The sequence below is a fragment of the Archocentrus centrarchus genome, chromosome 11, assembly GCF_007364275.1.
Source record: "Archocentrus centrarchus isolate MPI-CPG fArcCen1 chromosome 11, fArcCen1, whole genome shotgun sequence".
Classification (NCBI taxonomy): domain Eukaryota; kingdom Metazoa; phylum Chordata; class Actinopteri; order Cichliformes; family Cichlidae; genus Archocentrus; species Archocentrus centrarchus.
In genome coordinates, this window is record NC_044356.1 from 12,886,081 (window position 1) to 12,909,322 (window position 23,242).

Here is a 23,242-nt window from a genome sequence, read left to right on the forward strand (position 1 = left end):
AGCGGGTGCAGATTTAACTACAAGAAACTGCAATGGGGTTTAAGTAATCAGATTACTTGACAACCACCGCTGACAACACAGGTTTAACTGTCCTAAACCTGCAGCTACCCTAAAAACAGCATGCATTTTATACCCTACATTAAATATATTTGTTTGGAGTATTGCTGTGCAAATGGCATTTTAAAGATTAGAGAAAACAGATCTATTGGTCAGTACAGCTCTTGGAGTTGTTCTTGTTTGTCTATTTTTGATCTAAAGGTGCAAAAATATGGGCTTGGTCTTACTAAGAGACTTGAACCGCTCTTCAACTTTACTTCTGAAAGTACTTCTGGGATTCTATAACTGCCCTGTGAACATAATTAGTGGTGAGATGTTTGACTTTGTGTTTTTCCCAATATGCCCGGTGGCCGTGCATGGTGCAGTGGGCAGGTGCTCACCTTGCAACCGGAGGTTCGAGTCCCCGTCTGAGTGCATGCTGTCATTGTGTCCCTTGGCAAGACACTTAACCCACATTGCCTAAGTGTGAATGTGGTTGTGTGTTTGGTGGTGGTCGGAGGGGCCATAGGTGCAAATTGGCAGCCACGCCTCTGTCAGACCACCTCTGTCAGACTGCCCCAGGGCAGCTGTGGCTACATTAACTTACCACCAACCAAGTATGATTGAGGTGTGAATGAGTAGCGCATGAAATTGTAAAGCGTCTTGGGGTGTCTAGAAAAGCGCTATATAAGACTAATGCATTATTATGTTCGATTTTAAAAATGGCAGCATTTCAAAGTAACTTGAACAAATTTCAGTTACACATATGTGTTTTATAATTTGCAGATTATTGGCTTCTGTTCTTTCAAGATAAGATATCATAAGATAAGATACCCTTTATAAGTCCCATAGTTCAGAAATTAATATTATTAATGCACATCCAGACATGGAGTAAATACAAAAGAAATGCCAAATTTAAACAAATACCGATTAATGGATATATCTTATTTTTTAACCAATCAAATGTGGCTATTTAGCCTAAATAATAGTTCTAATTTTCTCTTCTATCTTTCAGTGTCCTTGTTCAGTTTAACCTCCTAAAACCCTGCGTCCACATATGGGGACATTACATTTTGGCTTTGCTGCACCTCATACTTCATTCTGCTCAATATGTTATACTTTGTTAAGTCATGTTGTTTTTGTTGTGTTATGCTATAAAATAATCCCAGTGTCCATATCTGAGGACATCTTTTTTTTTCACAAAAGTATGTAACAACCATGTAACAAAATACAACTTCCTGTTTAAAGAGGAAGCTTAGTTTATATACATTTCAGGTCCATCTAATCACAAATATCTAGGAGAAATTGAAAATGCATTGCAAACAGGAGCTCGGATCTTAGGAGGTTAATTCATCCTCCAAACTCCAGCAGGGTTGATGAGGTAAAAAAATAAATAAAGATCCGCTTGGGACTTCACGCGTCAGAGGAATAGACCCCACCCTTATTGCTTCGTTCTTGAAATTTGATTGGTTGAGAATGCTGGACCTCGAAAATCAATTGGCATTACGTCACCGTCAATCATTTCCGAGGCGTGTTCTCACCTTGTCTGTAGGAAAACCACAAAGACTGCCCCTTACCGCAACTATCAGCCAGCCCAGTCACTTCTGTGCATCAGCTGGCGGAAACCGCAAACTGTGCGCAGGGGACCATAGGCAGGAGAAATGGAGAACCCTTCGGAACAAATGAGGCCCCTCTTGAGAACAGTGAGTACCCACACATCACGACATAGACGACTGTTATCCCACCGTTGTAACTGTGTGGCTCTTTGTGCGTATTTGCCCCTTGTTTGCCAGGTACAAGTACTAGGGATGTGTGGGAGTCAGTGAGGCACTATCCGGCGACTGCTATTGTTAGACGGCTTTCTATTTGTGGCACATGCCATGGCTGCAAGTTATTATCAGCTGAAATAAATGTATTAGAAATGTAGTTGCCATTCCTGTTATTACTTGCCCAGGAGAAATTGGTTTGATTTGACATAATTAAGCTGCTCAGTTAAGTAATTAATTTATTAAGAACAAATTGCAAAACTGGACGAAAACCAGTTACTTTCTTAAAGTAGCCTATTTTGAGCAACCAGAACATTTCTGTCGCCGCACATGATAAACGTGCGAGCAGTTCATAATGCATGTAACTGATGAAGGGTGACTGTACGCTGGTTTGTGGCGGCTTTAGTATTTCTCCTCACGTTCAACAAGTTAACCTGTCCGCTAAATGAGATTATGTGTCCCAGCTCCGCAGTCGATAAGATCTGCTGCTGGTACATTAGAAGTAAAGGCTGGTTTGTATATCAAATGCCCCCAGAATAGAATCGCTTTTTGTTGAGACATGTAAATGTCAGGAAATGCTGCTAAATTTGACCGTGAAAGCGAGTGCAACTCGAGATAAAAACATACACATGTAACTGAAAGGAAAAAAAAAAAATTGCACAGTGTCAAAAGACTCAGAACCATCCTTTCGTGGATTTTATATTTCAACCTGCTTGTGGGTGAGAACAGACTAAAGTCGCGCATCCGGTCTGTTGGTGTCATAGATAGGATGATGATGAACATCAAACACACAGGAGTGTTTTTTTAAGACCCTAAAAAAGAAACTTGTCACAGAGCTAAGTTTAAAGTGCAGGCTGGCTGTTTGACGTCACCCCTGGTGTAGGGTTGTCTACTTCTGTGTTTCTGTGGCATGTCTGTTTGTGCGTGTGGGTAAGTGTGCATGCATGTGAGGAAACCAAGCCACTAGCTGTACAGTGACAATGGCTTGCCAGTTATCTGCACACTCCTTTCTTTGACATGGAGGTCAGTATGTTGTCTGACACTAGACCCTTTGTGTGCTCACCTATTTGCATCTCTGTTCTCAAGAACATACCATTGTCGATCTCTGAGTTGGACATTCAGCTCCCATGTTTATGTTTAAATGCATGAGTCTGTTTCTACAAGCTGATCTTGGCTTGCTGTTTGACCAATGCTTTTGTTCAGAGGCTTAAAGAAATTTGCTTCAACAGTGATAATCTCATTTAACTCCAACCAAAGACTTAGCCATTGTTTAGGTTGGCCCTGGCTTTTGTTCATTTAAAACAGTGTATTCGAGTCACACAAAGAAAGCACACGTGTTGTGTATTGGCACAGAGCGGTCATTATTCTCATGACCTTATGCCGTATACAATATGTTCATCTCAGGCAGTGATTGTGGCATTTATAGGGAGGTTGTTTCACGGCCTTGACTTAATTTTTAAGTGAACTGAATCTGAATTAGCCTCAGAGCGTGACTTTATTACTATTTTTATGGCAGAATTATTTTATGGCCAGCTATATTTTGCATGTTTGACCTATATTGTACCTAGGCTGGAGTCTATTCCTGCTGTCATAGGGTGAAAAGGTGCGGTACACCCTGGACAGGACACCTGTCTATTGCAGGGCTAAAACAGAGACAAACAACCATTCATGCTCAATTCATGGCCAATTTAAAATTGCCAAATTAACCCATGCATGTTTTTGGACTGTGGGAGGAAGCTAGAGCACCTGCAGAAAGTATGCAAACTCTACACAGCTGGTGGATTTAAACCAGGACCTTCTTGCTGTGAGGCAGCAGTGCTAAGCATTGGCTCACCATGCTGCCCTCTTTGTATCATAGTAGTGCTGTAAGTGTTATACCAAGGGTTTAAATGTCTTGAAGTGTGTACACATGCTCATTTGGGAAAAGAAAAAAAAAACAGTCAACAACAAATCATCTAGAACCCAAATGTAGACCACCAGGTTTTCCTTAAAGGATTCCCTTTTCCACATCTTGTCCATTTTTTCCTTTTGGGCCTAATAAATATGCATGCTCTGTCATTACAAGCCTGATTTCTATTATGTTTATTGATTGCACTGATCAGCCACAACTTTAAAATCACTAATAGGCAAAGTTATTAGTACTGATCATCTATATAGTATTATCTATTATAATACAGTGTTCTGCTTGGGAACCTTAGGTCCCGGCATTCATGTAGATGCTACTTGTGCCATCCACATAAATAATGTTTCAGATAAAGCACTGAAACATTAACCTAACCTGTGCATGTTTTTGGACTGTGGGGAGGAAGCTGCGAGGAATACCCGGAGAGAATATGCAAACTCTGCACAGTGTGCCTTTCTGTGTCACGCCCTATGGTGTTTAGTCTAAAACATCATTTAGGTGTTTAGTGTCTTGTTATAATGGGAAGCTTTGAAAGACAAAAGAAAGATGGCCTCGGTCAGATTTATAAAGACTTGTTCTATTGGTCTTAAGTGGTAGACTGGTCTAAAATTAGCTCTTAGATCAGCCTGATCCAAGTAAGCTTCTTTGTTGTGCATAAAACCAGGGAAGTGTAAATGCTGTCTCAGAGGTTCTTTCTGTCTTAGAAGCAGAAATCATAGAGTAGCTTAAAGAAATGAGGTGATTCATTAACAAACCAACTGACAAAAACACAAACATACAATTCCAATTATTCATTTTCTCTTATAGTAAACTGAGTAAGCTTAAGTTTTGGAGTGTTGATTGGCACATTGGCTTTTTTTTCCCCCATTTTTTTGTCAGTTGTAATGCTGACATTATGGGGGTAGAGAAGCAATGGTTCTAAGCTCATCATTTAACATATGAGACACAAATTTCCCATGCTGGACAATAAAGTTGTATTCATTCATTATTTATTCATTCAAATTACATATAGATATACACTAACTGGACACTTTATTAGGTACACCTTGTTAGTACTGGATTGGCCCATTTTTTGCCCTCAGAAATGCTTAAATTCTTCGTGGCGCAGATTCAGCAGAGATACAGATAATCATTTGTACCCACAGCCATCAGGCTTTTCAATTTCCATACAAATAGCAGATGAGTTACGTCAGACATATGCAAATCCCTCTGGGATCAATAAAGTTATTCTTATTCAATAAGGTGCTGGAAACATTCCTTACAGCTTTTCCATGATGTGAATCTCCTGTTCCACCACATCCCAAAGGTGCTCAATTGGACTGAGATCTGGTGATTGTGGAGGCCATTTGAGAGCAGTGAACTCATTGTCATGTTCAAGAAACCAGTTTGACATGATTTGTGATATGGCAACTTATCCTGCTAAAAGAAGCCATCAGAAGATGGGTAAGATTAAGATTAAGATAGCTTTTATTTGTCACATGCACAGTTATACACAGTACAATGCACAGTGAAATGTATTTTGTACCTGCAACCATATATACACACACATAAATAAGAAGAATAAAAATAAAAATAAGTAATTCACACTATACACTATATTCTATATACTATACACTATACACACTTTTACATGGAATTATAGAATATTATAATATTTACATAGTGCAATAATAGTCCAGTTAGGGCTCAGAGTTGAGCAGACGGATGGCTTGTGGGTAAAAACTCTTCTTCAACCTTTCAGTCTTAGTCCTCAGGCAGCTGTAACGCCGGCCTGATGGGAGCAGGGAGAAGAGAGAGTGTCCGGGGTGGCTGGGCTGTTTTAGGATCTTCATGGCCCTCAGCCTGCACTGCTTGGTGTAAATGTCCTGCAGGTTGGGGAGGGTGGTTCTGATGGTCCGTTCAGCTGAACGAATCACCCTTTTTAGAGCCATGAAGTCCTGCTTAGTGCAGTTTCCCATCCAGGTGGTGATGCTCCCACGCATGATGCTCTCGATGGTGCAGATGTAAAAGTTCCTGAGCACCTTGAGTGGGAGCTTGAAGTCTCTCAGCCACCTGAGGAGGTAGAGACGCTGTCTGGCCTTCTTCACAGTGATGTTAATGTGATGAGTCCAGGACAGGTCCTGTGAGATGGTCACTCCCAGGTATTTGAAAGTGTCCACTCTTTCCACCTCAGCACCACTGATGACAAGTAGATGGTAGTCCCACAATCAGTTCCTTCGTTTTGCTGACGTTGAGCAGAAGGTGGTTCTCCTGGCACCAGTTCTCCAGGTGGGAGACCTCTCTCCTGTAGGCTGTCTCCTCATTGTAGGAGATTAGTCCCACAACAGCAGTGTCGTCAGCAAACTTGATGATGACGTTGGACTCTGACGTGGCCACGCAGTCATGGGTGTACAGTGAGTACAGCAGAGGGCTGAGCACACAGCCTTGGGGTGATCCAGTGTTGAGGGTGAGGGAGGATGAGGTGAGGTGACCCACTCGTACCTGTACACTGTGGTCATAAAAGAATGTATCAGTATGTATCATGTATGTATCAGTGGTTCAGCAGCCTGAACCACTGATACATACATGATACAAGGCAAGGTGGATCCATGCTTTCATGTAGTTTGTCAAATTCAGACCCTACCATCTACCGTCTTTTATTGATCAATTTTGGTGATCCGTGCATATTGTAGCCTCAGTTTCCTGGTCTTAGCTGACAGGAATGGCACTTGGTGTGGTCTTCTGCTGCTGTTGCCCAACTGCTAAATATTTGACACATTGTGCATTCAGAGGTGCTCTTTTGCATACCTTGGTTGTAACGAGTGGTTATTTGAATGACTTTTGTCTTCCTATCAGCTCAAAGCAGCCTGGCCATTCTCCTCTGACCTCTGACATCAACAAGGCACTGGCACTTTTGCCCAGAGAACTGCTGCTCACTGGATATTTTCTCTTTTTCTCTGGAAACTCAGAGATAGTTGTGCAGGAAAATCCCAGTAGGTCCCAGCAGTTTCTGAAAATACTCAGATCAGTCTGCGTGTCACCAACAACCATGCTCATGCATGTTCAAAGTCACCTAAATCACCTTTCTTCTACATTCTGATGCTCAGTTTGAACTTCAGCAAATCGTCTTGACCGTGTCTACATGCACTGAGCTGCTGCCGTGTGATTGGCTGATTAGATATTTACCTTAACAAGCAATTGAATGGGTATACCAAACAAAGTGGCCAGTAAGTGTACATAAATGGCATAAATGTGTTGTTTGTGTGTCTGTTCAAAAATATTTTGTAACCAATCTAAATTTCAAATGATGTATTACAAAAAAGACGCATTTTAGTTGCAATAATATGATCCATATTTTTTGCTTTGTTAGAAAGTTCTGACTGGACCATCATTGTGGATGGAAACAACACCAACATCTGCTTGTGGTGTAGGTTTAAAGGCAGTGTTTAACCACGTTTGCTGGACTGAGACCTCAAGATGTTGTTATGGCCATTTTTCTTTCGCTTCTTTTTTTTTTAAGGTAGCAAACAATTAATTGCATAATTATGGTGACAGTAACATAAAACTATTTGTTAGTTGTTGCCACATTTCATGCTGTAGTTTCTTGTGCAGCTCCTGTTTACTCCAAAAAAAACAGCAACAACATAAAAAAGATTATGCTGTGTGATACTGCTGCATATTGGTGTGAGTTCAGTTTTACAAGATCTCATGTTCTCATTTCCCTGATGCCTCAGTGTGGGTTTAGCCATTAGATGTCACTCTTTCTACTTGCTTTCACGTACACTTTAAATCCCATTTTTATGATGCATATCTTAATTTTAAATTTGTCTTCACTTTGCCATTATGGTTTTTGTGGTTAGTCTAGTTTGAACTTTTAATAGGGTATCTTTGGCTTGGACAAGGATCCAGGGGGCTTCCTTGAATTAAAAAAAAAAAAAAAACTAATTAATGCTCAGTTTTAAGAAATATGTTCTTTTGACCTGCTCACAAGCACTACTGTTGTATACAAGGCACAAATGGGTCATAGTTCTTTACAGAATTACAGGTTGTTGAAAAACATGTCCAACCTTGAAGCTATGATAATGATTTTGAATGTCAAAGGCAGGGGGAGCATTTGGAATCTCGATGATTTGAATACACAGCAGTTTGTCCTTTTTCAGTTTATTGCACCCTGTGAGGAATGCCGAGCCCCCACGTTTGCTTGTTTCTATTTATCTGTGTTGGTGGTGGCTCTTAATTTGTGACCTGAATACCTCAGCGGGTGAGCATTTGTATGTCCTCCAAATGTGTGTATGTGTCCTCTGTGCGATAGTGCGTGAGTGTGTTTTTAAGCTCTTGGCTGGGCGAATAAAATATTCATAGAGGCATGGTGGGATTGGCTGCTGTGCAAAGAGCGGGCTGACAGGGTAGAGCTGAGCACTGTGTGTTCTGTGGCTCCCTCTCTCCCTTCCTCCCTCTGTATAAAGAGATGAGCCGAGGAAGAGGGACCAGACGAGTGCGACACTGCTGTACTTAGCTCACGCGCTCCTTCTATAGCATAGATAACGCCAGACAGACGGAACTGGTTAACATCCCTGGTGCCTTTGCTTTGTGGATGTTTTAGTATAAATGGATGAACAGAGCGAAGGGGAGCATGTGCTTACGGTACGTCTGATCCTGCGTGTATTTGTGTTTGTGTGCCTTACTGTCGTGGTATGCTCTTGAACAGGATCCAGTGGCTCTGAATTTGCTGCATTTATGCCGTGAGTTTGTATTGATATTGGCTTTTTCTGCTTGTAATCTTCGGCAGCGCAGCGGTGTAGTGGTCTGTGCAAATGAATGGGGCAGGTGGTCGATACATTTGAACAGAATGAGAAAGGTGTGAGGTGTGAGGATGACAGGGATAAGGTGAAAGGGGGGCAATTAGCTGTTTTCTCATAGGATATGCATCTTGAAATGGAATCGTTTCCTTTCTACTCTTTAATGGCCTCAAGCAGCACGAATGAGAGAAAGACAGACAGTCATGGCTGCTTTAAGGACCGGGACAAGGAGAATAGGAAGCAAGAGAGGAAAAGTATTGTCAGTGAAAGGAAGAGGTGGTAGGATCTAAACAAGGACCATGATGTCAATGGAGATAATGTTTATTGACTGAAGGGAAATTAATTAAATGCTTGTTTTCCTGCAGTCTGGATAAAAGCAAATACTGCAAAAATTGATGTACACAGAGCAGTTAGTACGGGGACTGTTAAACTGGGTTGCATGCACAGAGGGAGGGCATCATTTGTGATACAAAGACAGAGAATATGTTTACCATTTTGTGTTTTATATTTGTGTGTTTGCAGACTCTGCATGAATGGGGGTGTTTTTGTTGCATCCATGATAGGTATCAGTTCATTTATCAATTAACCATCTGCCCAGCTCTTTGATTTAACTACAGGTGTTAAGAAATATCTGGTGCTTATTAATGGATGTCTCAGCATGGAATATATTATTAGATATTCAGTAAACGGGGACAACTTGGGAGGTGGAAACAAGACGTTTTAACATTCACAAAGACAAATTATTAATGACAGGTGACTGAGTCAAATAATCTCTGAAATGGCCATGTTTATGAGATTCTCCTAGTCAAGAATAGAGCTACATACAGACAGTGGTTCAGTGAGGAACATACCATGAACAAGCAGCGGAGACTTGGGATGAAGTAGGTGTGATCTACATGGGTGCTAACATGTAACTTACTGGATCTAAAGATTTACTGCTGATGTTTTGGTTCTTTGCACCACCACCACCAAGTCTTACTGTTTCTTTGTGCATCTTGTGATGAGAGCTGGGTCTCTAACTATGACCCAAATAGCATTTAAAGTGCACAGGTCCACAGTATCTAAGTCCAAAGGCATGTATTTTTTTTAGTATTCACAGTGTTACTATAAATTTGTTCCTCGAGGTCAGATGATCAACACATCATCTAATACTATAATATCCCAAGGAAATCATTCACTATTAAGCACCTGAACTGTGGTTTGTGTCATGGTTTGACAACTCATTGTGCAATAAAAAGCCAGGTTTCCAACACAGTCTTCACCTGTCACACACCAGGTATGACTTTGTGCAACTTTGTATTGTTCCTTTTATGTTTTAAATCAGATGACTGGTTACCATTTTGATACCATAGAGGAGATCCAGTGCACATTACAGATGCATGAGTGAGAGTAATCAGAATGGGACTTCAAAGAGGACTTCTGAAGACAGCAGCATCATTGGAAGCAGTCAAGAGGTGTACAAGGAGGTTGACCTTGAAGTAGATATTGGCCAAATGTATGTTTTTTTTTTGTTTGTTTTTTAACGGTCTGAGTCACTGAACTTTGTGATCGCACTTCATACATGCACTTACTGAAAAGACCACTAGAGGTCATTTATCCTTATGACGCAAGTGCGCAACGTAAAGGGGACATTTTCTGTTGCAGAAGCATCTCAAAACCACAGGACCCCTTTTGAGGTGGGTTAGGGTTAGGGCTCTTTGAGCTGTAGAGAAAAGGGTAACAGTGTTTTAGGTAGTGGTCTATGGCTACATTAGTTTTCATCAAAACTTATAGGGGGCCAGATGGAAATTTAGGACATTTTCTTTTAAGGGAGAAGAGCAATACACTTTTTTAAAAAAAAACAGCAACATAAAAGCACAGTATCGTAGTATATAACAGCAATATAAAAGCACAGTCTTGTTGTATATAAATACAGGAGGAACTGACTGAAGTAACAGAATTAAAATTAGTGACATAAGGTTAAACGCTTACACTATAAAGACCTGTTAGGCAGGTGGGGTCATAATGTTGTGGCGTACAGTATCATGGACACGACATTTTAGCAGCCATCTATCTCAGGTTTATGCATCTATTATTTTTAATATTTATTTGATTTCATAATTTGACAGAAATTGGCAGTAAATATTCTCATGTATAAACCGCTGTTGTGCATTAGTAAGACAGAGATAGTCAGCATTGACAGGACAGGTTTCTCACTATGTAACACCTCTCTTATGTCATTTCCTCTTGTTTGGACCAGATCCCAGTACAGCAGGGTTGGCAAAGAGCTGAGATTAGACGGAACAAGGTCTGTTGTCTTGTTGGGTGGTTGTTTCATTCACTGTCTGTTTGGCTGAAGAGGTGTTTGGCAGCTGAGCTGTTATTTCACTTCCTCAGAAACACAGTAAAAGATGTGAGGTCAGCCTACATGTGGTTAATGATGAAATTATTTTTAATGTGTTGACAATTTAAAGTGGAGAAATAAATCACTTAGTCAATGGAAAAGGTTAGTATGCGCCTTCTTTTTGATGATCTGTTAATTCGACTCGTTCGTTTGCTATTTGATGATGAAAAGTATTTTTTTTTCTAGTAGTCACATTAACATTTGCACAACATAAATGCAATTCAGCACAACAGCAATGCAGTTGTGTTAGAAGTGTTTCCCCATAGAATGTGTCCAATATGCAAATTCAACTGAAGCTGTAAGTGCAGTGTAAGGTAAACATTACAATAAAATATTAATGTACAATAGAACTAACAAATGCCTTAGCAAATGCTTTATTGATTACAAGTGCTTATGAACAGAATTTCACAAAAGACAACAATAAATGAGTATTCACCGGCTCCTATCACCACCTTTGTTTTAGACTTGATAAATCCTTGTCTGAATGGTGAGTTCACACAGATTGTGTTCCTCGCCTAGAAAATAGACACACAAAGCTTTTGTTTACTCTTAAAGCTTCATGTTATTTGTAAATCGCCACACATCCATAAAATTACCTGTACATTGTGATATTATCACATAAGCTGCTGTAAAACCCAGAGCAAATCCTCCTATGCAGACGCTATACCAGTCTTTTATTATTAAGAGTTAGACAAACTGTAGTAGTAGTGTAAACTGTAGATGGTAGAGGGTTTTTTTTTTTAATATATATATTTAATTGATAGATTATTCTATATTATTTAGAAAAATGTCTGTCTTTACTTGCAGCTTTATTAATTATTGAGCAAGGCTTTCTCTCTAGAGCTTTTCACCAGTATCATCTAGTTGTATGAATTATTGGATTCAAATTGTTTCAAAACAGAACAAATCAACTTGAGGTTTGTTTGTTTTGGTTTTTTTTGCCTTTAGGCTACTATAGACTGCACCCATTCTTAATTACATGGTAAAGAACTTAAGGCTATAGGTACATATGCTGGTCAGATGCAGCCAGAGGTGCATCTGTCTTCTGTTAACACCCCTACACTAATGACATTATATGGTGGCCTTTTTTTACTCAGCTATCTATTCTTCTGGCCTCCAAGTCCTCCTCAGTGACACTGATCATTATAGTCACAAAGCACAGCTGTGGTTGAGCTACAGGAGTAGCCCCCCACCCCACCCCACCCGCACCCTTGGCCCGGGGACCGTGATTGACAGATGGGTTTATTTTTAAGAAAGCTACGTGGCATGTTGCATCATATGTTCTTCAATTGTACCAAACAACCTGGGGTCGAGGGCACCAAAGACGAGTTTAACACATGAACAGGCATATAACACTAAACAGGTTTACAAAAAGCATACACTGGGTGCAGGATAACGGATATTTGTATGCAAAGAGTTGTTTATACAGTAAAATGAACAGATTTTATTGAATGGTATTTTAAGAAGCTTTACATTAAGCCAAATAGCTTCACATGCCTTGCTTGTAAACATCGGCTCATGTGATTCCTGAAGAGCAGAGTCATAATAACATGGCCAGCAGCCATGTTACATAATTATAATTATTTAATATACTTTCAAGGGCCTTTTTTAAAAATAAATTCATATCTGACATCTTAAGCTAGTAAGATTTCATAGTAAATCTGAAAAATGCTTTTTTCTTTTGCTCTGAAATGAAACCTTTTTTTACAGTAATACTTGTTGAGTTTTTTCCTGTTTCAGTGGATTTCACAGAGGACGCTGGCTGACTCAGCTTGATTATGCTTTCTTAATTCATTCCAAGCATGCATTTCAACAATTAAAGGAAGTTTTTGGAGTAGGTTGAAACCTAAAGAAGGGAAACACAAATTCACATTGAATTTCTCTCCTGATAAACCACATGAAGAAATATTATCACCAGTATCTCTAAATTTATTAAACAAGGTTTTAGATTTTCAAATAATTAAACATTTTTTTAGCCAAGAATATTTGCTATTTTATCCATATAGTTTTAAAGATGTTAGGAATCAATCATGAATCTATTTATTCCAAAGTTTTAAACTAACGGATTTCATATTAAATCAAGCATGTACACCAATTACTTTAACCAGACCAAACCACTTTCCCCACAATCCAAACTAATAACAAAAAATGTGATCACATGTATAAGTACCTGAATTCATTTTTATATAACTTAACACCTCCCACTTGAGCTCCTGGTTACTTAACCAGGAGGTCACAGAAGCTTCTCAGGTTCCTTGTTGCTCTTCAACAGGAAGTATTATCACTAGGCATTTGACGTTCCTATGGAGGATCGTAGTAGGGATGGATGTGAGACGACTTTGTCTGTACATCTGATACATTTCTTGTGATTGGCTTTTTGAGCGGAGTCTCATGGATATCCTCTTGGACTTGAACTAACAAAAGAGAGTTGGGACTAATGTATTCTATACAGTCCTCCCGGCTTTGCACTCTAGCTTCTACGGCTCTTTCATTCACCAGATTTTCTACCATAAAGGGAAATGTCTATAATTAAATACCCCATCACCACCAAGATTGTTTAGGGCTCGCTTTACCAGTTTGACGGCTGCTTCTGCTGCTCCATTCCTATGGGGAGAGTCTGCTGGGTGGAATTTCCAGGAGCACTCTGTTTTATTCTTGTAAGCTTCTTCTTCAAGGTCAGTCTTATTCAGCTTACTGAGGAACTTGTGAAGCTCCTCCAGTGCAGGTTTGGCCACCACAAAATCTGGGGTGTCCTCTAAGGGAAGTGAACATCTGGTAAACAAGGAGAAACCCTTCAGATGACTGTTTACTGACTACATCAGTGTATATGGCTCGTGAAGCCATGCAGCAGAACAATGCCCCAGACACTGACTCCTTTTGAGTTGTAAACTCAAACTGCTATCAGTGAGGACAACTGGGCATCATAAGGTATAAGTGGAACAGCAGTTCTGTCTTCATTGAACATCTGGATTCAGCGTCCAAAGACTAATAGTCCAGAATTGACATCTCTGTATGCCACCAGCCTGTTTAATATTGTTTCTGGAAAAGTGACACCTTCTTGGGCAGAAAGGAAGAGCTTTCTGAGGGATCGTCACGTTCTTTTACTGTCAGCAGGGTTTTGATGCTTTTGATTTGATCTTGTCCACCTTTCTTTAAATTCAGTCACTTCTTGGCAGCTTTCCACACCCAGGCTGTGACATTAATTAGTTTGAACAGGCGACTGAATTTTTCCACTGCTACAAAGTTCTGCACCAGCCAGCAGGTGCAGTAGTAGTTATATACTCTTCTTCTTGAGTTTTTTTTTTCTCCACTTGTAAAGCCTGATGATGGTGGTCATTGTCTTGTTGCTTCACTTAAGCTCTAGTCCCCACTGATATGGAAACTTTTCTCGGCATCTTGTTTACCTTTTCTCTGGTGAACACTGCCACTTCTCCAGCTGACTTTCTGGGCCACTTTTCCACAGGCCACCTCAGGAATCTTGTGGTGATGTCAGCGATGTTTAATTCCCCAGGGACCCACCACCAGTCACTCATGTATCCGGCCTTCTGGATTTCACCAATCCGGTTTGCGAAGAAGGTCTGGTATCCATAGCGCTCTCTTTGGATAGCTCCTAGCATTATTTGGCTGTCTACCAGATGACTTCACTGCTCCACCTCCAACCTCTTAATGCTTCTCAAAATATTTTGAGTCTGGCTGCAAAGACTGCACCACAGATTTTAGCTTTAACGGTGTCTCCTTTCTGATCCAGTGGAGCCAGCTTGCCTTTAGATTCAAATAAACAGACTTGCACTCTTTGCCTGGTGGACCATCTCATGTATATCACAGCTCCATAAGTCTTGTCACTCCCATCTGAGAAGGCGATTCCCCATGGATTTCCTATCCATCCGACTGGTGCTAGACTCCTATGGAACTACATTTGTTCTAACTCCATATACTCCTCAAAAAGTTTAATAGCTTCTGCTCTGAGCTTTTCTGATAGTGGCTGATCCCAGGAGTCACATGTCCGCTTTCCACCACCTGTTTCCTGGAATGCTTTCTTCACAAGGATTGCCCCTTCTGCTTGGTAGGTGTTAATAACTGGGTCATAAAGTCCAGCTACTTGGCTGAGTAGATCTCTTCTTGTCAATGGGTTAGGCATTCCAAGTCTCACTTCATCTTTAAAGAGATCGTTGCCTACTCAACTTCTTTTCCCTTTTGGAAAAGTTGATTGAGGTCATGATATAAAGTTTGTCATCTTCCACTTGGTATCCAACCCCTAGGGCTTTGTTGTCCTTGTCTCTTATTTGGTTTGGAAGGATGACAGTTTTTTGTGTCACAACTTCATCCTTTTTTAGGATTTCTGCAGTTTTCTGCCACCCACTTTGCCCTGATCAGACCCAGGGTTTCAGGAAGAACCCTCCAGCCTTTAAAATCTCCTCCACTCCTTCTGTGATTATATTCAGACTGTTGTAGGAAGTGAGGATGTCATCCACATGACTCTCTTCCTCCAGGACCCTGCGCTCCTCTTCTAGTTGAGCAAAGTTGGTCACCTTAGCAAGCTCATACTATTCCATCCAAACTATACTAATAACTAATAACTGTGATCACATGTATAAGTACCTGAATGAATTTTTATATAACTTAACAATACTACATACTCAAGTGGAGTTCTAGTACAGTACAATACACAATAATACAAGATTTGGATTCTTAAATCTAGCTCACTGTTGAAAGGAACTGCATTGTACCTCTTGACTAGGAATATGTATCATCAGTTTTTAAAAAGTGACTTTCAGAATAGAATGCCTTTATTGTCATTATACAGGATGTACAATGAGATTTCAACTGGATTTATCATCCAGTTTGGTTAGTAGACCTAATTGTCTTTCGTTTGCTAACCATAAGCTTTCGGGGATGAAAAATTAAGCCATAGCGTATATATACCAACATGTAAAGATCCACAGTTGGTCTCTAGTGGCCATCTGAGGCCAATTTCCAATTGGCATCCCTTAACATAGTTGCAAACATGGACAGCTACAGACTCATGCTCGAGCAGTCTTCCTTGTTATAGTCTGTTAGAGTGGTTTCTTAGTAGCCTACTAAAGTTATCACAAGGTATAGCTTTACATTTACATTATGTTAGCTTAAGCATTTATGTAATGTTATCCATTGCAAACATTTTAGCCTGTGGAGCGTAGCTGATTTTACAACAGTAATACCAGCTTTCTCAAACAAAAATAAAGTATTTTTCAGGATAACATAAGGATGATACTTCTTGGATGTCGAATTGAAACTCATTCATCTTGAATTAGTAGAATTGATCTGGATGCTGGTCTTTTACTATGTTCTGTGTTACTGTGTATCTTTGTTGCTGCTTTGAAGTAATTTCCTCTTAGTTTAAAAAGCAAGATAGCATTGCTTCAATTTGACCTTTTGTGAATCAGTGATCACCCTCACTGACTTAATCAATCAATCAACGATTGGTTCTGTGACATCTGTAATCCATGCAATCACAAAAAATTGGGAGGAAGATGATATCTGTATGGAGCCTCACACTCACTGTCTGATTTTAAAAAGAAATTACATCACTTGGACCTGAGAGAACACTAGTATACTGACCACTATGCAAACTATGACATGCCTGCTACTTCCATGTTAAACTGCATGCATTTATAGCAAAATCAAACATGTTACCTTATTATCCTATTCATAAGAATTGTATAAGAGTGAATTTTTATATAACTCACCAATTTATAACACAATAAAGCTATATAGCTTTTTTTTACTATGTACAATTAAAGATGTGGTTCTTTATTTTCAATATCCTGTTATACTAAAAGGTACTCTATGGAAGTGTTTCCACTAAAAGAAAAAAATCCTGGGGCTGGTGTACTCGATCAATTCTTTGCAATTGGAGCACCATTTTTCTTTTTCCCCAAGATACCAAAAACACTAGCAACATTATGAGACACTGGACCTCATTTCTATCCCTAACCTTCGGTAAAATGAGCATCCTGACAAACATTGGATAGACCAGCTGTCACATCCTACTTGTACAATTGCTCAACAACACTAGGGGAGAACTTGATACTGCTGTTCTCTAAGTATCCATACATGTAACAAATTATATCCCCAGACAAGATAATGCTGATAAGAAAAATAATGCTTTCAGTCACACAGTATGTACCCAGTACCCAGTAGGTTCTGGGTACATGCTATGTGTTGCTATTTGGCCTGTTTTTTTTTGTTTGTTTGTTTGTTTGTTTTGTTGTTTTGTTTGTTTGTTTGTTTGTTTTTGCGAGCCACAATGAGCCTTACATTTTATATCACAATGAATTATGGCTGCACCTTGCGGTCCAAGTCAGCTAGCATTAGCTGATAATTCCTCAGCTGTGCTACCTCATCCAAATGTGGTCACATCTGGATAGATAAACCACAAGCAAACAAACAAAAAAACAGAATGGCAACAGCTAAATGCTAAACTTGAGTCTTCAAAAGCACACAAAACAGTGGGCGTTGTCATGGATGCTATGCCCAATTTTATAAACAGTCTGTTGTTTATAAAATTGATCATAATTCCTAGTGGTTCTTGATCACGAATGACAAGGAGGAACCAGTTCCAGCTTAGTCACTTTTGGTCAGTTTTACTCAACCTTCATGCTGTGCTGTTTGGAAAGAACTCCAGTTACTAGAGAGACACAGATTAATTTCTTGCTGTGCTTCTCCCTAAGCTGAATCATTACTGCTCCTCATCAAGGCACTGCCAGAGAGCAGTGCGGCTCATTATCATGTAAATTCACCAGCAACTGAGAAACACACAAGCTCCCAAACTTATAAGTGCGCAAACAGTCACAGATGGCACCATTCATTAAAGGTGGGGTACTCACAGCAGGATGACTGTGGAAATGCGTGTAGATATGTGAATGCTATTAAAGACATATTCATAGTAATAAGCCAGTAATGGAACAGGGAGAGCAGAAGATGAGCACAGAGCGTGTGCTTTCCATCAAAATGAAGTGTGATTAGCGGAGATGATTGAAATGCTGTAGCACACAAGGCCTTGATATCATTCAGGTGTCATGTATCTTTCCAGCATATGGCGAGCATCACCTTTTGTTTCCACTCACTCCTGCATGGCAGCAGTGCCTCTCTGTGATTGGTTGAATGGATTGAAAGGATCCTCCAATTGGGGATTGTATTGCGTCAAAGTGTTGGTCCATAAGGCAGGAGAGCAGATGATTTGTTTTTGTTGAAATGTTGACTAATTATTATGTGACTAACATAAGAGACTGAAGGTAACATATTTGTAAAGTCAGTAAAAAAAAATATATATATTTTTAATATTAATATTACAAATGCAATAAGGAATTAAATGAATTTAATAGTTTTGTTTACTGTAGTCTGCATCCTTCCCTCAACCTTATTTGTATAAAAAATAAGATAAAAATAATGGACTTAAAGAGCATATATGATCCTAGCTATAAGGATTCAGTTATCTCAGGCCTAATACTGAGTATCTCTTATTCAGACTGTATAAGTCAGAGCCAGGATTAGCTCACGGTCCCTCTGTGGTTATTTTTTTCACCCTGTATGCATGTCTGTCTAAAATAAGCTTTTCCTTCCTGGTCACAATACCTTATGTGTGGTTAAAATTAGTTTTGTCAACAGTGAAACTGATTGTAAGCATTTGAAACTGTTTCAGTACAAATTTTCTGTAGTATCAATACAGAAGCTGCTCTTTCTCGCTTTCACCTTTCAGACAGCGAGTTGACACATACCACAGCGGCCACATAATAAAAACCCCCTCCCACATTGTCATGTTGAAGTCTTTTTATATCTAACCTTACATTTAAATGAGCTATTCAATGGCCTTATAGTTGTTGTGGTAATATTTTCCTGTGTATTTTTTTGTTTGTTTGTTTTTTTGAGCATTGATCATGAAGACGACCCCATCCTCTGTTGATATTTCTCCCTTGCATATAAGCTGAAGTTATTTAGATTGCTTGAGCTGCACCCTGACAAACGCAGTGTCTCAGACGTTTGGTTTACAGACAGTCTAAGGACTGGGCTAGGTTGGTTGAAAGTTGAAGTTATACCTGTACTGGTAAAGGATTAATGCTATGGTCCAACACTGGGGGATTTATGTCCTCACAAATATAGCACTTTTGTGATAGTACATGCTGCTGCGCTATAATCCAGATTTTTATGGGCGCCATTATTTGATAAAGAAATGTTAATGATGTGACTTCGTTTTTATGTGTCCCGACAGTTTTATGTCTCCTCATATGTAGTCTCTTTATCTCTAGATCTGTCCACGCCAGTGATATCAAGCTAATTATGTTCACTAAGGTCATGTTCTCTTTTTTTTAAATGACTGCAGCCAGCCTGTTGATGTTGCCATTAAACCTGACCTTTATTGCATGGACTATAACAATTAATGTATTGTCCAATACAGACTAATTAGTTTGAGGAAAATGTCACATAGATAATAAAATACCTAGTGATACCTTCCTGCATTATACAGCACAGGAAAGACATTCTAAATTTAACCTGTTTGACTGTTTTATTTCATTCAGGGGAAAAGAGAGGAATTATCAGTGTACTTCTCATTAAGTGCCCTTAATTGCACTTTTGTGCAGATCATGGACTAAGCGAATTCTCTTGACTGCCATGTTAAGTGGTCTGGAAATGAGTTATTAGCTGTGTGTAAAACCAAAAATGCTTGCTGTACTTAAGCTTAAATGGAGCATTATTGACTATGCAGCATTATTGACTATGGGGTTAAAAATACAAAAACATATGTGTGAAAACTGAAACAAAAAAATATATATTTTAGTTGTGGAAAACATGAGTCCTGCTCTTTTCTCTTCTTATCTCCTCTCTTTATCTCAGGGTCTAGATGAGGAGGCACTTGTTGACCATGGAAAGACCAGCTTCGCCACTCTCACAAACTATGAGAAAGACGATTTGGAAAGTAAGTTTAAAACCGCCAGACCACGCATACAGTATGATGCTTCTTGTGCTTTACTGTGTGAGCCAGCACTCATCAGGTGGAAATGCTTTATAGATTTAAGTAAAGACTCTTTCTGTGAGTGGATCCACCACTGCAACCTCATTTCAGTATTAGCTCAATTTTAAGACACTGCCAGAGAGCCCTCTGCTTTCTGTCCAGATAAGCTTTCCATTTTTTCTTCTCTCCGTGCTCTTTCATCTCCTGTCTTTTTTTTTTCTCTCGTCTTTGGTCTCATTGTTTGTCTCCACCTGTTAGACTTGCGCGCATGTTGCCTATACTCTGTCCTCTCCTCTTGATTTGAATTCTCCTGGGTTCCCCCCTCAAATCAGAGTGATGACTCATCTACAAAAAAAAAAGGGGTATTGGCAGCAAATGCAGGGTGAAAATAGGATGTTTTCACAATATGGCTGCTTTGTGGCAGTAACAATAATGAGGAGAAGATAAAAGTATGAGGGGGGAAAAACAGAGGAGTGAAATAATTATGTTTATGGATTTCCTTCAGGTTTGTTATCTGGAGCTCTCAAAAGAATAAGAGAGAAATTAATTGTCGTCTGTATTGAATATTAGTGTCAGTGTGTATCCCTAGAAATGTGATTGTTACTATGGTTTAAACATTTTCAACTGAATTTACTTTTTTTTTTAATACTTGTGAATATTTGTGTTTAATTCTTCTTATATCCTTAATGTTCTGAGAATAATCTAACTTAATACAGTATTTGGCTCATATGGACTTGTGGATGTGGGCAGGAGAACAACCGTGCAGAGCTTTAAAAATCAGCAATAAAATCTTAAAATCACTCTGAAACTAACAGGTAGCTGGTGAACGGCTGCAAGGACTGATGTAATGAAAACACTCCTTTTGCTGCACGTTGAAAGCCTGGCAGCAGCATTTTGAATTAATTGTAGCTTGTTCGTGTTACAATAACCGATGCCAGAATAAAGTGCATTACTGCAGTCAGGTCTGGAAGAAATGGGAGCATGAATGACCTTTTCTAAGTCAGAACTCAGAACACAGTCTGGTCTTTTTTGTTTGTTTGGGTTTTTTTTGGGTTTTTTTTTTTTACATAAGCTACCAGTATGCATGAAACAACTATAGCATCTGCACTCTACATAATTGCAGTGGGCTGCAGGAACAATAAAAATATATATTTGTTGCTGAACTGTACACGGTTGCTGTAGCTGTGGGATTATAGCTGGAATGTGTTAGGTGTATTAGATATAGAACTTCTATTTCTTATTCTGAAGTGAAAACTGTGTGATCTTTGTGTAGATCCACAATAAGAGGAGAATGTATAACAGGTGTGGTCATATAAACTAGACCATAACTGACCAATATATGACTTTTAAGACCTGATACCAATATTTGGTGATTTTAAAAATTTGTTATGTGTAGTTTACTCATTTTCTCTCTACTGACTGGTTGAGTTTGTGGCCCTCCAAACAGGTGTGTTGGTGGACAAATGGTGCAATGGCAACACTCCCAACATGGTTGAATGGTGTTTCTCCTCTCTCTTTCTTTTTTAATTTTAATTGATCGTCCATTATAAATGGCGATACAGATAAATTAACAAACAGCTGATATCAGCCGGCAGTACTGGCTCACCAATAAATTGAATGGACACTAACAAATGAGATCAAATTTCAATTAATCTCCTTTTTTAATATCGAATTATTGTTATCGAGTCACTAATGCATCTGAAATTTTTAAATAATATTGTATCATTAATTCTGCTACCACTAATATTTTAGCAAAATACTCATCCTACATTCCAGTTTTTGTTGTTGTTGTTTTGTTTTTTGTTAACAATAAAATGTTTGCAGATTAAAAGCTGTCACAATATATGTCGCATCTTTTCTTTTCCCAGGCCACAGAGCAGTGTACGTGGGTGTGCATGTTCCTCTTGGAAGGGAGAGTAAACGGAGGCATCGCCACCGCGGGCACAAACATCACCGAAAGAAGAAAGAGAGAGACTCTGAGGAGGGGAAGGAAGACGGCAGGGATTCCCCTACTTATGGTTGGACACTATTTCAAACTAATAACATGAAGAATACTGTAAATATTTTAGTAACTTCAATTTCATCCAAACCCTACACCTCTCTCTATCTCTATTATACTCTATCTCTCTGTATTGTAGCTTGCAGTTGATGTGTACCTTTGAGCCCTTTCAAGTGTAACTATTAAATACACTAACAGGACTTGCTTCAGACAGTAAGCAGAATCCCCTATAATCCAGAATAGGTAGACTCACTGTATATAAACCTAGTAAATCCCCCCCAAAAAATGCCACATTACATCTGTAAATAAAGCATCCATAAAATGCTTAGTTACTCAGACAAAAATGGCCACCGTGGACAATTAAAGTTTTATTTTGCTTTAACCCTCTGTGTTTCTCCAGCCTTCAAACTGTTGTGAATAAAGCACTCAGCTCTAAAAGGCATTAAAGGCCATTGTGAACCAGCCTCTGACAGACTGAAGGCTGTGGCATTTTAAGTGATGTGTGTACACATTTGTGACAGAAGTAGGTGCGTCATTCCAGCTGGAAGACTCGTAAGCAATCAAGCAATACTTTTGAACTCCATGAAAGACTGAAGCATGCTTCGTAACAGTGACACCAACAAAAAAAAAAATACTATTATTTTAGTTTTTATCATCTATAAAGTGAATATTCTGAGACAGCAGGTTTTGATGCTAAACCAAAAAGTATTTGCTCCAGAAAAAAAATGTGTTAATACTGAGTGCATAATAAACAGCACATCACCACACAATGTACCTGTGTGTTAACAGAAAATAAAACTCTCCCTTTTTCCCTTCCAACTGTTTAATTTCTGCCTCCCTGTGGTGTTTAGTCTTGTAATCTACTTTATCTATTTCCTTTTTCTGTGGTTCCAGATATCCTAATATTGGGTCTCTAATTCAATCAGACATGGAAAGGAAATTGCTGAAAGCATCTGAGTTTTATTATTCTCTTTTGCACACTTATCTGCAAAAGATTTCTTGGCATCAAGCAGGCAGATGTAGTCCTCTCGAAAGACAGGCAGTTACATTGGCTGTTTCTGTGTATCCTACCACAAAAACATATCGTACCCGGCTTCAGAACATAGCAGTGGAGTTGTACTGCCTAGCTGCACATACAGTACACACAATTCATCCCCTATTATATTGTTTAGATTTAATCTCTGCTTTCACAGGACATTTTCCCACATTATCCTTTATAGCTAAACTAAACATTTCTGATTAAGGCATTAACCAAAAATTCTCTTGTGCAGTTTTAGGTTTACATTAGGCATTACTAACCAAAATGCTCTGAGTGTATACTTTATTTTGGAAGCTTGCATTTTTTTTTGCCCTGCATTTCCTGATGGATTGTACTGTTATTGTTATAA

At 39.2% G+C, this 23,242-nt stretch overlaps 1 protein-coding gene across 1 annotated transcript in view; it reads left to right on the forward strand.

The window, feature by feature from the left end:
* The first annotated feature begins 1,601 nt into the window (after positions 1-1,601).
* LOC115787553 (sodium bicarbonate cotransporter 3-like) overlaps positions 1,602-23,242 on the forward strand; it is a 44,530-nt gene continuing 22,889 nt past the window's right edge. Inside the window, exons 1-3 of the mRNA XM_030740293.1 lie at positions 1,602-1,739; positions 19,738-19,819; positions 21,724-21,873. Coding sequence (XP_030596153.1) covers positions 1,698-1,739; positions 19,738-19,819; positions 21,724-21,873 — 274 coding nt within the window. The 5' untranslated portion in view covers positions 1,602-1,697. The remainder of the gene's footprint in view (positions 1,740-19,737; positions 19,820-21,723; positions 21,874-23,242) is intronic.